The sequence below is a fragment of the Octopus bimaculoides genome, chromosome 12 (assembly GCF_046866305.1).
Source record: "Octopus bimaculoides isolate indiv1 chromosome 12, ASM4686630v1, whole genome shotgun sequence".
In the NCBI taxonomy this organism is placed as follows: Eukaryota; Metazoa; Mollusca; class Cephalopoda; order Octopoda; family Octopodidae; genus Octopus; species Octopus bimaculoides.
The window spans coordinates 8,246,402-8,264,445 of NC_142939.1; the positions used below are offsets into that span (position 1 = coordinate 8,246,402).

Genomic DNA, 18,044 nt, shown 5'->3' on the forward strand with positions numbered 1-18,044 from the left:
AAGTCCCTAGCTGTCAGCAATGTCCATGCTAAAAATTATAGACAATGACAGCTTGCACAACGCCGCTAAGACGATCATCTAAAAGTCCGAGTCTTCCAGAAACAAGCAAGTGCAAGATCCCCGGTTTTACAATGGGAAAATTTTAACCTTTTAGCTCATTTCTAACTGTTGTAATGCATCCCTATCGGTTTATTTCCTTAATCACTCCATTTCTCCCTCTTACTCCTCTCATTCCTCTCTCTCTCTCTCTCTCTCTCTCCCTCTCTCTCCCTCTCTCTCTCTCTCGCTTTCTCCTTCTAGGTTCAAGTGATAATTACGAACTTGTACTTTATAGCCAGAAGAGTGTACATAATCCTGTACTTTAGTGGTACTTAGTTTATCGCTCGCGCTCCTTTGATGTTTGCTTCCTATCTAAATGGATTCACATTTAGTCCCACTACGTGGCACCCTGGACAAGTGTCTTTTACTATAGCTCCGAGCCGACCAAATCCTTGCAAATGAGTTTGGTAGACGGAAATTGAAAGAAGCCTGTCGTATATATATACGTATATACCTATGTGTTTGTGTTTCTCACCCGGAACCGCTTGGCAACCTGTGTTGGTTTGTTTACTTCCTTGTAACTTAGTTGTCGGAAGACACCGATAGGATAAGTACCAACCTTTAAAAAATAGGCATTCATAGGTCAATGAAATTTTAGGGTAGATGAACTGACTAGTGATTGTGTTGTGTTGTGTGTTGGCACTCCGTCGCTTACGACGTCGAGGGTTCCAGTTGATTCGATCAACGGAACAGCCTGCTCGTGAAATCAACGTGCAAGTGGCTGAACACTCCACAGACACGTGTACCCTTAACGTAGTTCTCGGGGATATTCAGCGTGACACAGTGTGACAAGGCTGACCCTTTGAAATACAGACACAACAGAAATAGGAAGTAAGAGTGAGAGAAAGTTGTGGTGAAAGAGTACAGCAGGGTTAGCCACCATCCCCTGCCGGAGCCTCGTGGAGCCTTTTTCAAAATACATTCAGACGACGGGGAACATTTTTATTTCCTGTTGTTTTGCTTGCTTTTTGCAGTTTCACTAAGATTTATTGTTGTTCTTTGCTTTTTTGTGGGAGGGCTATATTATTTTTGTTATTTTCTTTTGAGCAACCACTCTTCAGTTTAACAAACAAATCTTACAAAGTTTTTTATTATTCTGTTTTCAGCCATGAATGAAGTAATAATGGAATTCCGACAGAACTATACCTACGGGTATATAGTGGAATACATCCCAGAAAACCACACCAGATGTTCGAGTTGGATTCTTGTGCCAGGAGAAAACCTTTGGCTTCATACAACACGAGGTGTGATTTATATAATAGCCATACTGTACATATTTTTAGGAATTGCTATTGTCTCCGATTTATTCATGAGTAGTATTGAGGTAATTACCAGCCAGAAGAGAACAGTCTACAAGTGGGATGAAGAGCGGCAGGAGAGAATTGCAAAAGAAGTAATGGTGTGGAACGAAACTGTTGCCAATCTTACACTTCTAGCTCTTGGAAGCAGTGCTCCAGAGATATTATTGGCCACAATAGAGAATGTTTTAAGGCTTGGGGAACAAGGCGGGGAGAAAAACCTTGGTACTTTTACCATTGTAGGTAGCGCTGCTTTCAATTTGTTAATGATAACCTCCGTTTGTATATCCAGTTTACCAAATGACAAAGTAAAAAAAATCAAAACGTTTGGAGTATTTATTACAACGTCTGTCTGGTCTCTATGGGCTTATATATGGATGTATATCGTAACAGCTTTCATCTCTCCCGGAGTTGTAACTATTTGGGAAGCCTGGGTAACTTTCCTATACTTCCCTGCCTTCGTACTCCACGCCTACGCACAAGATAACGGCTGGTGGATATGTAAACGAAAGAAACAATCACCAACAGTCATTACTGAGGATCCTCCATCAGTTGTAAGTATTGTCATTTTTACTCACTGCCGTTTCTTTTCGATTTAATCCGTTCAAATTTGAACGCATTTAAATGTCCTCATTATGTATATATATATATATGCCCTAACTCTTCGAAACGCTTAGTTTTAGAATGGTGACAGCTGATGAAGGAAATGTTCTCTATGTGGCCTGTGTGTTTTCTGTACTCTGTTTATCATTTTGTCCACGTTTTGTTTTTGCAACGTCCTGTACCCAGATATGCATCTATATATACAGGTAGATGTAGGTATGTACATACATGTACGTATATATGCATATACTCATTATTTGTATATATATACATATTGTATGGAGCTCTTTAATTAACCAGCAGCCAAATCGTATCGCTTAAATGAGGAAAAGACACATGAGAATGTATTAGGTTGGTTCACATTAAATGTCGCATTTTTAATTACTTGTTATTTCAGTCATTTAAAAACTCAATTATAAATACCTTGCATTTAATCTTGACTCTTTTCTTTCCCAACAATATCGGCATACAAAATTCGTACCCACAGACCTTATGAAAATGTTAACAACCAAACTATGTTGAGTGATTTTCTTGTATGAGTACAAACTGGGTCACTCTGCCGCAGAAGCTCTACGGAATATCAAGCGGGCCTTTAGTAATGGTTTTGTTCACACACACACACACACACACACACACACACACACACACACACACACACACACACACGTAATATACATGACGGACTTCTGTACAGTCTCCAGCCGTCAAATTTACTCATAAAGTATCGGTCGGTCCGGACTACAGTAGAAAGCACTCGCCCATAATGTTATGCGGTGGGACTGAACCCACAATCACGCGGTTGCAAAGTGAGTTTCCTAACCAAACAACCATGTCTGAATTATGATGATTTTCTTTTTCTTTAAGATACAAAACGATTTTCCATTCCCGAGACAAAATCCACAAAACTGTTTCACTTCATTAAAAGAAACAAAAAGAAAGACCTATCAGAAGTCTCGATTCCTCGTCACCTTCATTACAAAATAATAGAACAGTCAAAGGCGAACGAAATTTGAGGATCGCGAACGACACATGTCTAATAATAATATAAAGAACACCAAAGAATCAATGAGTGGGCGTCAACATCACCGTTGTTCGTACCATAATCATAATCATCATCGTTATCTTCGTTCGCACCACCACCATCATCATCATCGTCCTTGTCAACAATAATAGAAACTGCTGTAACATACACATTGATTTCGGCACCTCGCATTATTTCACGGTAGGAAGTATGATGACATAGGAGACTAACCACACACACACACACACACACACACACACACACACACACACACACACACACACACATCACTAATAGGGCTAGATATTCAGTTGATTTCATCAACAGTCAGCGCTTTGCTATTTTTGTGTTTTTTTCTCTTATTTTATTTCCATTCATTCTATTCCGCTACATATTGCAGAAGAATTACGGTCTCATCCAAAATCCAAAATTTACTAAAGCCAGAAAATCGATAACGTCTGCTATACTATAAGCATTCGTCTCTAATTAGCTTTTCCATTTATATAGGAACCAACTGTTCACTACCAGTGGGTAATATATGGCTTACAAATTACTTCCTGGCCCTGTCAGTTCATTCAAAATTCTTTAACATATTGGCTACTCACTGGTGCATAGTAATACTGAACTGCTGTTATTGAATAAATACCTTCCCAGTTAGCTAATAGAAATATTTCTTTCTTGACACGACTGAATGACATTTCTTCCAGTTCCAAATATGTATTTGTGTTTCTGACTTCTTACCATTTTAATCCGTTTATATTTAAATACATTTTTTTTTAATGTTTAAATTGGGTTGTTATTTTAAAGCATTTTTATAAATAACAACTGAGCATTTATTGATAGTGTGACTCCATACAGAGAATGGAGTGAGATATTTTGAGGTGGTAGACAAGATGACTGGGACTTTCCAATATATTTATATATCACTTTACTCATTTCTACCAACAGTAATAATTGACAATTTTTCGAGTCAGTAGCGGAGTCTCCAGGCCATTGCCCGATCAGATAAAAATAGTAGACAAGAAATGAAGGACACACTGGATAATTTAGTTCTAAATACACTGGCTGGAAAAAATGAAATTGCTAGTTACGGTCGAAACATAGTTGATCAAAGATATGCTTGATTAGAGAGAGCTGTCTTGGTATTAGAGAATAATGAGCTAAAGGGAGAAACCTTAACATGTCGGATAAAATACTTAACGGTTTTTCTTCCGGCTTTTTATTTTCTGGATTCAAATTCCGCCGATGTCAACCCCCTTGGGGTCGATAAAATAACTAACCCATCAAGGTCTAGGATCAATGTAATCGACTTTCTCCTTCTCCTCAAAATTGCTTCCCTTGAATCCTGCGAGAACGTGGCGTCCTGTCTACGGGAATGTTGTGAACTCGGTCACTTATACACAATGGAAACCGGGTAACCGGCCTTATGAGTTCTAAGGTTCGAGAAAAGAATCATGAGTTAACACAACATAAGCTTAGGAAAGATTTCTTCAGAGTTGCACTACATGATAGAAATTGCATACAAATCTTCGTCAAATCATACTCTACGGATATGATTCGCAGACATCTTTACTCGCGGAGTTGCTTTAAGCAAACAAAAATATTTTTGTTGTACTTTGTACATTGTCAAAAAATGTATTAAAATATGGTATTTATACATTCTGGCCTGAAGCATTGAAATATAATAATGATTTCAAATTTTACCACAACGGCAGCAATTTGGGGGGAAGGGTTGAGTCGATTATATCGACCCCAGTGTTCAACTGGTACTTATTCTATCGACCCCGACAAGATGAAAGGCAAAGTTGACCACGGCAGAATTTGAATTCAGAACGAAGCGACGGGCGAAATACCGCTAAGCATTTCATCAAGCGCGCTAACGATTCTGCCAGGTCGCCACCTTAATAATAATAATAATAATCCTTCCTACTAAAAGCACAAGGCCTGAAATGTCGGGGTAGGGGACAAGTCGATTACATCGACCCCAGTGTTTAACTGTAACTTATTTTATCGACCCTGAAAGCATGAAAGGCAAAGTCGACCGTTTGAACTCAGAACGTAAAGGCGAACGAAATACTGCTAAGCATTTTTCCCGGCATGCTAACGAAACTGCCAGCTTGCTGCGTTAATAATAATAATCTTTTATACTTTTGGCACAAGGCCCGAAATTTTTGAGGAAGAGGCCAGTCGATTAGATCGACCCCAGTACGCAACTGTTACTTAATTTATCGACCCCCAAAAGGCAAAGTTGACCTCGACGGAATTTGAGCTCAGAATGTAAAGATGGCCGAAATACCACTAAGCATGAGCTTGATTTGTGTGCGTGAGCGGTTTTCATAATTTTAAAGTCTGATTTTAGATATTTTCTCGGCAAACGTAACCAGCATTTGGGAAGCCTTTTGGGAAGCATTTGTCATATTGTCTTTGGGAATACTTTGTCATGCTGTCTTCAAACATAGGGACATATCGGATAAATATTCCTGAGATACATTGCCCGAAAAAAAAAAACTGACGGAATATTCATGGATGATGCGCCTTTAATTATAGATATGCATACGAGACTGACTCCCTAAGAAATCGCGTACTGGTAACACAGAAAGTTGTTCATGTATACGCTTAGTGACCAAGAACTTTCTATACATACGAGACCACAATAGGGGATGGTGTACGTACGCGATCATTTATAAACTAGGATGTTGTGTAGGAACTCCTGACAATTTGAAAACTTCATTACTCAAAATATCATTAAAGGTTATTTCATTCATAATATTAAACTAGAATTTGATCTTGGCATAAACAATGAATATCTCGCAATCAATTGATCATAAGAAGTATCGATTTAATTCTAAAGAAAGTAATTAGCTAATTAACACAGATGCGAAGTATATGCAATCTGTTATTATCTCCACGTCAAATTGTAGCACATGTAGCACATGTAGTCAAACAATATAACCTATTGTCACCTTTGATAAAAGGGTGTGGAGGTGCGAGATTTTGTGTGTTTTTATAGGAAATTAAATTAGCAACAAAAGTCGGGGAAATCGCTATAACCAGAAACTAAAAGCGAGTCACATTTTCGTTTCACCAAAGTAATAAATATAACCTTTACTCTTTAACGTGAGCTAACTGTATAACTGTTTTGACGAGTGTGAAATCCTTATGTTTTAACGGAGATTGGGAAGGGACATTATGAAATACATGTCTTTCCTATGAGTATTAACAACTTGAGTGCTGTGAACTTTCTTTGTATTGGTCAAATATACTCTTTGCATTTCTGCTTTCTTTTTTTGTTGTTCATTTTTCTCTTTTTCTCTTGTTCTCATTTGTTCTCTCTTTTTCTCCTTATTTACCCTACAACTCGACTTGAAGGGTGCTTATATAACATCTGGATTTGACCCAACGTTTAGCCACATGGAAATCATGAGTTGATCATGTGTCCAAGTATATTTTCCTTCCATCTAATCAACAGTTTTCGTTCACGTGATAGTCTGACAGTATTACTAGGATTTTCTGTGAACAGAGCTTAGAAATACCGCTCATTTTAGCGCGAAAAGACCAAAGTGAATTCGGTCCCTGGTGGAGTTCGCTCTCGACCTATAGCTGTTATCACAGCTACATATTCAACCCGACGCGATAGATGATGAAACATACCGAGGCAACATGGTAACAAGCATGAGCATTGACGTGTAAATAGCGGCCTAATGTGAATTTCTGATGGAGATCTCCTGCACCTGTATTATACGTCGTTTCGTATAAAATTTCCTCTTCTTATATTGCATGAACATCTGCATTAATGTAGCAATAAATGATGTATATATATATCTACAACATGCCTTTCTTCATAACCAAATTACGTAATTGTAACAACAGATACCGAGTCGTTACTCAAGTGTACACTACCCATTGTGTATTCTTTTGTTTTTAAAGAGAGTTTGGTATGTTATTTGAGGAGGAAGTTTGTTGATATCTCTAATAGGTCGCGTTACTCCGTGGACTCTCATTCTCTGGTTCAAATTTTATGTTAATGTCATTAGAATTTCTATTGAAAACATGGTAACACCCCGAGGAGTGAACAGAAGATTGTGTTTCTCACACGCTTACAACCATTTCTCATCAGTTATGCTGCTGAACAAATGATTTTGAGAAAGGCATAAACGCTACTCTGTCTGATTTTCCCCTTAAAATAAGTAAGCCCTGTATTATACACAGGTCAGAATATTATTCAGAGAATTCGCCTTTTAATCAGGAAATATTCCCCGAACATTTCATTGAGTATTTATCCGTCTCATAGAACATTTACGTATCTAACCGAAATTTTACGTAATAACTCCTAAGAGGTTTATACACCTATTTTATTTATTTTACCCATTTGATATTCTTTCTTGATTTGATATCTTTTCACTGGATTGTTGCAAGCTTTCTACCTAGAGAGTTCATGAGAACTGTCTATACTGGAATATATTTTCGACAGATCAGTAAACACAATTATTTGTGCTATGAAACAATTGATGTAAAAATAAACAACAATGATTCCGTATATTTTTGTCTATTGTTCACTCAGCACACGGCTAGATTAATCATTGTCTAAAGTATTGATGCTGCAGCTAGATCCAGGTCTTTATTTCTTGGCATTTTTTGTGTCTATTTATTGAAAGTACTATGTGCTGGATACTTCAGTACAGATTTTTGTGGCTGTCACCTGTCTCTTGTTGGCAGCATTTTTGTGTTGAAGACAACGAGCACTTATTCTTGTTTTATCAGCATTAAGAGATTCTGAAAGACCCTCACCTGTCATCGTTTTCTTTGAATAGGAAACGATGACCGGGTTTATATTTATTCATTAGAAGAAACGAGAATTTGGCACAGCAGACAAATTGAATACGCTCGCGCACACACAAACAAATAAGATCAAACTGGCTTCAAAGAGACTGGTGTTGGTTTGTGTCGACAAGACTTGTATCATTTACTAAAATCAACAAGAAGAGAAAAAAGTGTACGGCTGCGTGGAATAGAAAATCCAATATTACAGATAGGGTTCTTCAGAGAAATGTTGTCAGGAGAGAAATTGAAGAGACAACCACGAAAAACCTTTAATCTAATATCAATAAAATACAAGTACCAGTGAAATAGTGAGGCTCGATTGAAAGTAGAAGCATACTCTCTTCTCTTGTATGTATCTTGTGCTAAAGCTAGAAATCAATTTACGTAAAACTTCACCATTCGATCAACAGTGATTTTTTTTTATACAAGCAGACATGGCCATGTGATTAAGAAGTTAGTTCCCCGGTCTTGTGACAACTTGATCATGTCCAAGCCCTCTGAGTAGAATTGAAGTGACGAAAACTATGCTGAAATCAATCAGATGAGATTGTATAAATTTCTCACGCGGCAAGCGAAATTCGTCTCAAAGTTAAACATCTTCATCTAGCCACTGGCCACATTTAGAAAAGTCCCCTTTGTTGCAGGCATTTTGATTGCGTCAAAAGAGAATAACTTATTGATATTATTGATGTTTTGCTTTTCTGATGTGGAAAACCATGAGTTAGGGTTTCTCCCATCAATCTCTGGTCCCAGCAAAAAGTAACGGACCCAATTTCTTTCACCTGTAACTAACTTGCACTTTATATCTTTTTTAATGAAGGTCAAGTGGAGGCGCAATGGCCCAGTGGTTAGGGCAGCCGACTCGCGGTCATAGGGTCGCGGTTTCGATTCCCAGATCGGGCGTTGTGAGTGTTTATTGAGCGAAAACACCTAAAGCTCCACAAGGCTCCGGCAGGGGATGGTGGTGAACCCTGCTGTACTCTGTCACCACAACTTTCTCTCACTCTTACTTCCTGTTTCTGTTGTACCTGTAATTCAAAGGATCAGCCTTCTCACACTGTGTCACGCTGAATATCCTCGAGAACTACGTTAAGGGTACACGTGTCTGTGGGGTGCTCAGCCACTTGCACGTTAATTTCACGAGCAGTCTGTTCCGTTGATCGGATCGACTGGAACCCTCGACGTCGTAAGCGACGAAGTGCCAACATCAACTTCGAAGCTTGAACTAACAACTTGAAACCAACAAAGCACTTATTAATTATACAAAAGACACTGGTTACTAAGAGATGTGGTCTGTGACTTATTGATGGATATAGAGTGGTACTGATGGCAAATCATTGATTTCTAATAATTCTGCATCCAATAGTTTGACTGCTTATAGCACCCAAACATCTTTTGAAAGACATCATGAATGAAATGAATAGTATTAGATATTATAGATATTACCAAACAAGAAAAAAATTCTGCTTTCGTTTTATCTCTCACGCAATACAGTTATTTTAATTATCCGAGAATAGAGAGAGAACTTCCGAAAGCTTATTGACGGACACAAACTTTAAATATGAGAAGGAATTAAACTCTCAGCAATCTCTTCTACTCATTGAATATGAACCTTTCGTTATTTATTGGATTTCTACTCTTGAAAGTGATATTTCGTCTGATAATCATCACATTTTTAACTTGCATTTTGACAATACTATCAACAGGGTTTATCGTTAGAAGATACTCGAGACAGGTACTTTTGTACACATACACACACACACACACACACACACACGCACATATTTACACACACACACACACACATATATATATATATGTATATGCATATGTATGTATATATACGTACGCATTCGTTTGATAAAGCAAAAGATTTTCACTTTCATTCTGACAATATTATCAACAAGCGTTATCTTAAAGACTTTTGTATTGAGTGTTTATGTGTAGGTGTGTGTATATATTTGTGTGTGTACATATATATATATATATATATATATATATATATATGCATACATACATACATACATACAAATTTATCAATATATATATATATATATATATATATGCATACATACATACATACATACAAATTTATCAATATATATATACATATATATGTGTGTGTATGTGTATATATATATATATATATATATATATATATATATATATATATATATATATAAGTGTATAGGGAACACCTTTTATACACGTTTCGCTGAATACACACACGACTATGTTCAAGTTTTATCCTTTTCCTTTTTAGACTTTTTTCATATCTTATTAGCTTTTTACTGTTGGTTTTTAAACAACTGATTCCTTAAATCCATGACCGTCGTTTCCAGACCTTCGCAGCCTCATTTTCAAGAAATTAATATGTTTGGCGCTTAAGTTCTTTCGTATTTATCGGTTGAATTCATTTTGAATTTTCTTTTGAAACGCATAACTCAGAACTTTCCAAATCATTTTCCCTTTTTATGTGGGTTACCTGAAGGAAGTTGATCGTCGTCCAAAGATAAATATCGCAGGCCTTATATTTCCCTTTGTCATCCATAAAATCCAAGTTACATGAATTGATCTCAATACGAGTAATTTTAATGGACGTTCTATTTCATCGGGTTGACCCTTTTGTTTCGAGAAACGGCTTGGTAACATGTGACGCTGTCAGCAGCAAACATCAACAATAATAATAGCCATCTATGTATCATACTTAATGTATTCACATTGTCAATCAGCCAGTTACTACAAGACAGCATTTCTTACGGACTTGCTGTATTAAAGCACAAATATCAGAAAAAGGGCAAAAATTCGTCCCAGCAGCGGCCAGCAAAAAAAGAAGAAATAGAAAACATAAAATTATGAGGATTAGTTCCCCTTTAGATCTGAATGTGAGTCTATGCATCTCTTTAATTTATTTGATTAATATTTCCCGAGATAACATAAATATTTATAAGATATTTAAGAAGAACAATGCTAAATACGTTTTACCCTGAACACATATTTCCGACACGGAATTAGCAAACATCAATAATAAAAGACTGAAAGCACTTAACTACATCGTTCTCTTCGTTGTATTTTGCCTATTTTGTCTTTTTTCCAAAGTCGATTGTCTTATATATGAGAGTATCTACAACTGGTAATCCTGTCTTTCAACATTATATCAGTTTAACTGCGAATCCTTTTAAGTTAAGATTCAGTTAACATTGATATTCATTCAGAAAAACCCCAAAGATCGCTTGACACAAGTTTGCTAAAGCATATATATCATTCTGGTTTTAACAAAGCTATCAGACAACAAGATAATATGAAGATATCGCACATTCCAAAGCTTACAAACAAATGGCTGTATTCGGAGTGAATGATCAATATTTTACTTTAGTGCTTGTTTCATTGCCACCATAAATCAAAATATTTGCTGTAATATTTTAAATATCTAATAATTGAACTTAGGTCAGCATTGCGATAATATTTCTTTTGCTAGAGGGCACAGTACATTCAAAAAGCATTTAACATTGCAAATCAAAGTTTTCAGTTCAGTTAATTCTAAACAGCTAGCTTATGACCTTTGGACTGTCTTGTTTATTACTGTTTGACGATTTGAACTTCGGACAGCCTCCTAATACAATTGTCTTTTAACAGCAAATATACTGAATTAAAAATATATAGTCGCAAATCGCAATTTTCTTTCCAACTATTTCAAAGCCCTGAAAAGGTGGACTGTGGATTGTTCTGTGTAACACTGTTGCATGGTTTTATACTATTGATATAGATATTACTGTACCGATCTCTTTTGCTTCATGTTTCCAATACCAACACCAAATGAAATTAAATTATATGTAATGTGTATGTTGTGCGTGTTATATTTGATAACGTAAGGGTAGGATTAGAGTATTTGGTGGAATTTTTAACAGGTCAACTGATTGAAAATTTTCAATTCTCAATGGATTGTTTTCAAATTGTCCACACAGATGTAGTTTTGCATGCTCATGACGAATATTTCAATCATTTTTATTAGAAAAATAAATAATAAACAAAATAGAAACATTTAAAATTTACATATTTTTAGCCAATAAAATGAGTCCGGTGTCATCACAAGTGGAAATCGAAATTGTTTGCTGCCATGGCAACAACAAAGTATCCTTGAAAACGAAGAAAGGAAACCGTAATAATTGAATAGTATTTTTTAAAAAAATAAAGAATTTAATGAGAGCAAAGAAAAAGGAGGCGGGAAGACTTTTTTAAAAAATTAATGTGTAACACTGTTTTAAAAAATTAATGAAGAAACAAAAGCAAAGTCTCTTTTTTAATGAATTTAATGAAAGAAAACAAAGATGACATGAATTAGAATAATAATAATCGTTTCAAATTTTGACACAAGTACAACAAGTTCGTGGGGTGAGCGGTTAAATCAATTACATCGAACCCAGTAATCAACTGGTACTTATTTTATTGACCCCCGAAAGGGTGAAAGGCAAAGTCGACCTCGATAGAATTTGAACTCAAAATGTAAGGACGGACGAAATGCCGCAAAGCATTTTGCCCGGCATGCTAGCGATTCTGCCAGCTCACTGTCTACAACAACAACAACAACAACAACAACAACAACAACAACAACAACAACAACAACAACAACAACAACAATAATAATAATAATAATAATAATAATAATAATAATAATTTCAAATTTGAGCACAAGGCGAACAATGAGGGGATCAGTCGATTACATCCCCCGCCTCCAGTATTTAACTGGTATTTGTTTCATCAACCCAGGAAAGATGAAAGGCAAAGTCGACCTCGGCGAAATTTGAACTCGGAACGTAAAGACGGGCGAAATACCGCAAAGCATTTTGCCCAGTCTTGAATGATGATAATCTTACCATACTCACAGATCTTGCTTTCGACCTGTCATTAGAAATAACAGCCGAAATGAAACGAAAACACATGGACTATCAATAAAAGAAAACAATGATTACATTTTAAAAAAATGATGAAATAAAACCAATGTTGCGGAATGTTGTGAAATTTCAGATTAAGATTTAACGAAATTTTAAGATTACAATTTGTTGTTGGAAGAAAACCCGATTTTTAACTTTCTTTCTGACTATATGTTGATCAAGTAAGTTTCTTTTCTGTTTTCTATTATGACTGAAAGATTCACTTTGATCTTGTAGCCTGTCTGGACAGACATACTCACAATACTGTATTTAAAATGGTTGTCTCACAATTGGATTTGGCACATGCTTATAACATTTATTTTCAGTGTTGTTTAAAATGTCTGCGTATTTATCCAATGGCAGTAGCTACCTACTCGATTATATCTGTCGACGTATTGTCTTTGTGATAACAGAGCAGCTGCTTCTCTTCATTGTCTGCATATTCATCTTATAGCCTACAGCTGACGTTACCCTGTTTTATTATTTTGTAATGGTAATCATTTTTTTCACGTCTAAACATTGAACTTGTTCTTCGGAAACCAAACCTTCGATTTTTTTTGTCTTTGGTCTACAGTTGTTGAGCCATTTTTTGGCTGGATGTTAACTTACTTCATTCTTGTGCACCTTGGTATTTTATTGACCATAACGATCTTCTTCTGCTGATGTTTTCCTCAGGTGTACTTTGATATTTGTTAACTATATTTTATTTTTGTTTTTATCTAAACATTTTACTTAATACAATTAGTTATTCGTACTTTTGTGCGTATGAGTAACATATATATATATATATATATATGCATATATATATATATATATATATATATATATATATATATATATATATATATATATATATATATGCATATACATTGTATGTATATGTGCATATGAGTGCATACAAAGGAAGAAGTAAACAAACTGTGTAGGAAAAAGGTGTAGGAACACAAAGGACCATGACCGACCTAGACAACGACAAAGCGAAAAAAAAAGACGAGAGTGGTTTAAATGGTCACGGGTCACGTGATACTGGGAGAGAGAAAGAGTCGTGAAGGGCAGAGGGACAGTATTAGGGAGGGAAAGAGAGAGAAAGAGAGCGAGGAAGGTAAAAGAAAGGCTATCTTTCTCTCATCAACCGCAGTATTCAACTAATACTTATTTTATCGGCCCCGAAATGATGAAAGGCAAAGTTCACCTCGGTGGAAATTGAACTCGGAACGTAAAGACGGACGAAATACCACTAAGCACTTTGCTCGTCATGCTATTCTGGCAGTTCGCCATCTTTGTTTATAAAATATGACTAAAACTTCATGAATGTTGCACGTAGTCGAAAATTTTGCGATAATAAATCCCATACTCCTCTTTGACTTTGTTTCTGTTTTGTTTTTTTCTATATCTTTTATAACCGCTCGGTTTACGAAATATTATTCTTTCCATCTATGCATCTCAATCAGATACCCTTTCTGTTTCTTTGATAAAATATTTTCCAAATCGGTAGCATTCTGTTGGAGAGTGTAGACATTATTGGTGTAGCAGTTATTCTGTAATCTGCAAGATTCATGAGATTTTTATTTTGTAGGGCTAATATTGTTTTTCCCCCCAGTAATTTATCAGGTGTTAATTTTGGCATTTGCAGCAATTAGTTAAACGCTGTTGTTAAATCTTCCCTTGTGCTAATTAAGTAATTAACTTAGAAATTGGAGACTTTATCAAGTCATGTAACTTTCTAGTAGCTCGCGGTCCTGGTTGCATTCATCGTTACCGCATTAAATACGCTATGTTGGTTATGTTTATGAGTTTTCTCGAATTTTTTAATCCTTATTATTCAGCAAATTTTTTATCTTCAAGTTCTTCCAAAATGTTTGTAGTTCTGTTCTCGATGGCATATATTCTAATCCTATGGCTGCCTCATTGGTAACCAGGTAAAATTTTTCGCATTTCTTTTAAACGTAAGCTTACTGTTTCAACAAACAATCGTTTTCTCCAGCATATTTTCCCTAGAATCAATTATTTTACTTTTTCTTCTAGGATCTCATTTTTTAAAATTTAGATATTGTATTTTCTTTATATTTTATAGTTTTGTGCATTTTTTGCTTCTCTAAATTACACAAGTTTCTTTCGTTGTGTTAGTATGACTTAAATGTTTTATGACTGCGTAGTATATGTGTGAACCTACTACATATTGTTATTTGATCCATCACTTTTGTGTGCTTAAGCATTTCGATTGTTCTGACGAACGCTCGTATTACTTGCGCTTCGGAGCATTCAACACATTAAACTAACGTTATTACATTCATTGGAGCTGACAGGTACGAGTCTCCACGTTTGTCATGGTTGATACACAGCATTTATATGTAATGTTAGTTTTGTTTTAAGCTGATTAACTTTGCTTTGTTATATATGTTCCGTTCTTATTTATTATATACACTCGATGCTTTTTCTTCGAGTAAATATTTTTTTATATATATAATCAAAACAAGAGACAAACAAGACATGAAATAAAAATACATAATGATTGCATTCACTAGGTGTCTATACCACATCACTATACTTGGTTTGTTAATTTGGTTTTGGATTCAATTATGTTAATGGATTGGTTTGTTTCTCTTCTAATGTTGTACTTTGTTACTCTATCCACATTGTCATTCAATATGTTACTTCATGTTTCATTTAGTTCGACGTCGTATCATTCATCACCAGCTAATTATCATTATTATTATTATTATTATTATTATTATTATTCTCGTTTAGTATTTTGCGCTCGGTCCGCCAAGGATGCCCGCTCTTGCCTCTTCTGTATGCGTTGAGCTTAAAGCCACTCCTACTGAAAATGGAGGTATTGAGCGGTTTCCCGCGAGAGCGAGAATGCGAGAGAAGCGTTATTATTATTAATTATTATTCTCTCTTACAAAGCGGCGAGCTGGCAGAATCGTTAGCACGCCAGGCGGAAACGCTTAGCGGTATTTCGTCCGTCTTTACGTTCTGAGTTCAAATTCCGCCGAGGTCAACTTTACCTTTCATCCTTTTGGGATCAATTAATTAAGTACCAGTTGAATACCGGAGTCGATGTAATCGACTTATCCCCCTCCCCACGAGGTCGACAAAATGAGTACCAATTGAACACTGGGGATTCTTCACCTAAAATTCTTGCCTTGTGTTAAAACATGATGTCATTCTTATTAGGCTGATGGTTTCATTATTTCATTATGGATTAAAAGTAATTTCTCTTTTATTTTCTTTCTTTTTCTGTATGCTTGTTTTCCATATTGTTTGTTTGTAGTTTGAAATTTCTTTATGATTTTGAAATTTCTTTTTATGAATTGATCTGAGGGAGTATTCACTTTTTTTAACTAGTGTAGTCACTGCATGCATTATTTCATTTACAAAAGTGATATTGAGATTTATATCTGCTTTAATTGAGTCAGTGATGACTAGGTTTGCGGGTATTTTTATTGTTGTTATTTTACCGTTGAGTTTTATCTTCGAGGGGTACTTTCGTTGAAGCCTTTACTATTGCAATTCTTCAATTATTTTCACATTTATATCACCACATGCATGATTTCTACCTTTAGAATTTCATTTTCTTCAAGTTTCTTCATACTTCCTTTTATTCAAATATCAGTTTTGTTATTCAGGTTCGGTTTTTGCTGGTCGCTTTTCTGCAAGTGTTGTAAAGATTTGACTTTGCAGTGTTTTTCATTATTTGCTTGCCCTATCACTATGGTTTATGTTCCCAATATTTTTTTTTCTGTTTTGTACTCGCTGCTTGTGTTTTCTTGACGCATCTTTCTTCTCAATGTTTTTGTTTTCTTCCTTTCGAGAAGGCATCATCTTAAATTAGCTACTCTGTTGGAGTCCAGCGTTACATTTAGATCTGGGCTATTTTCTCTCTAAATTTTATTCGAGTAATTTCATAAGGAGGCAGTTATAGAGTGTAGTTGTAAAATATGCATGTGGAATAAAAATATATGCAACCCGTGTACAGTTATGCCTTTACTTGGTCATTCTTACTCCTATTGTATTTAAAACTAAGACTAATAAAAGTTACATAACGTATGCGAAATATAACAAAACCGTTTCTTCATTCTGATTTAAAACCCACCAGAGTTGTTATGGGGTTTTTAATCCACCCGAGTAGTGTAAACTACAAAATATGAACTGCGTTGTTGCAAATAAGTTTAACCTTATTTGTAGCCTTGAAACAACTTATTCTTTATCCAATGAAGGCCAATCCCACCAAGTGTTAAAACCCATTTTTCTTTGTGGCATTGGAACAAATTCGATCTTGAGAATTTATTTCCAAAATAATATATATTTTATACATATGCATTAGCTCTTTAGAGTTAAAAGCAATTGGTGTGGTATGGGAATTTTTTTGCATTTTTCTCAAGGGTGCCAATAAACTAGGAGCTGAAATGTATTCAACCGGATATCGGAAATAGTTTCCAGATTTGATACACTCAGAGTTAACCTGTCTTCTGATTTACATTCTGTTTTAGTATTAAGGAACCCTCATTGCAGTATTGCTAATGTGCAGTGATACCAAAGTTCACGAATTCGGAACGTGATCAAAAGCTTTTGTGTAATCGGTCTATACATTGCTTTGGCTTTTGTTTCTTAACATCTTCACAAACTACTTCGTTTACGAATAGCTCTTCTTTGCACCTACACATCTCTTTTCTTTATACCGTATCTATTTCTCTACGAAGATGTTATTTTCCAGGCGGGTACCTTTTTTTCTATTAATGTATTGCATTTCCCTCGCAGTGTTGAATTAAATACAATTTTAATTTTCTCTTTTCTTTTCTTTATTCACATGTTTCTGTCATCTCAGGGCATGAGAGTGGTTCATCACACAAACGTTCATGCCGCAATGCACGCTGGGAAAATGCAGCGTGTTCCGTCAGAAACGTCAGATGATGGACGTAGTGTCGTCATCACTTGGTGAGTAAACCTAAACAACTACTTGCTTTCAAATTATAAATTTTGAATGTTAAAACTAAATATGAATCTAGATCGTATATATGTTATCAATAGACAGCAAACCTCTACTGGTGGATGGACGAGACCAGAGAATAGTACAAACATCAGATGAACTGGAAGTGTTTGTTGCTGATATCTAGACGGGAGTGATGAGTGCTTTAGAAAGTAAAGGTACCTCATTTCAAGAAGAAAAAAAAGAAGAAATCTGAATCATAGAGTGTAACTTAGACAAAAGAGACGGGTTAGAGAGTAGAGGTATAAAAGATTTGCGTCTCTAGGAGAAATATGATG

General features: G+C 35.6%; 1 protein-coding gene across 5 annotated transcripts in view; it reads left to right on the forward strand.

Annotated features, from left to right (window-relative positions):
* The window catches only part of LOC106880178 (sodium/calcium exchanger 2), a 193,255-nt gene that overhangs the window by 97,831 nt on the left and 77,380 nt on the right, over positions 1-18,044 (forward strand). For all 5 annotated transcript variants that reach the window (XM_089360764.1, XM_089360762.1, XM_089360765.1 and 2 more), the window contains exons 3-4: positions 1,206-1,951; positions 17,605-17,714. In XM_089360764.1, coding sequence (XP_089216890.1) covers positions 1,208-1,951; positions 17,605-17,714 — 854 coding nt within the window. In that variant the 5' untranslated portion in view covers positions 1,206-1,207. The remainder of the gene's footprint in view (positions 1-1,205; positions 1,952-17,604; positions 17,715-18,044) is intronic.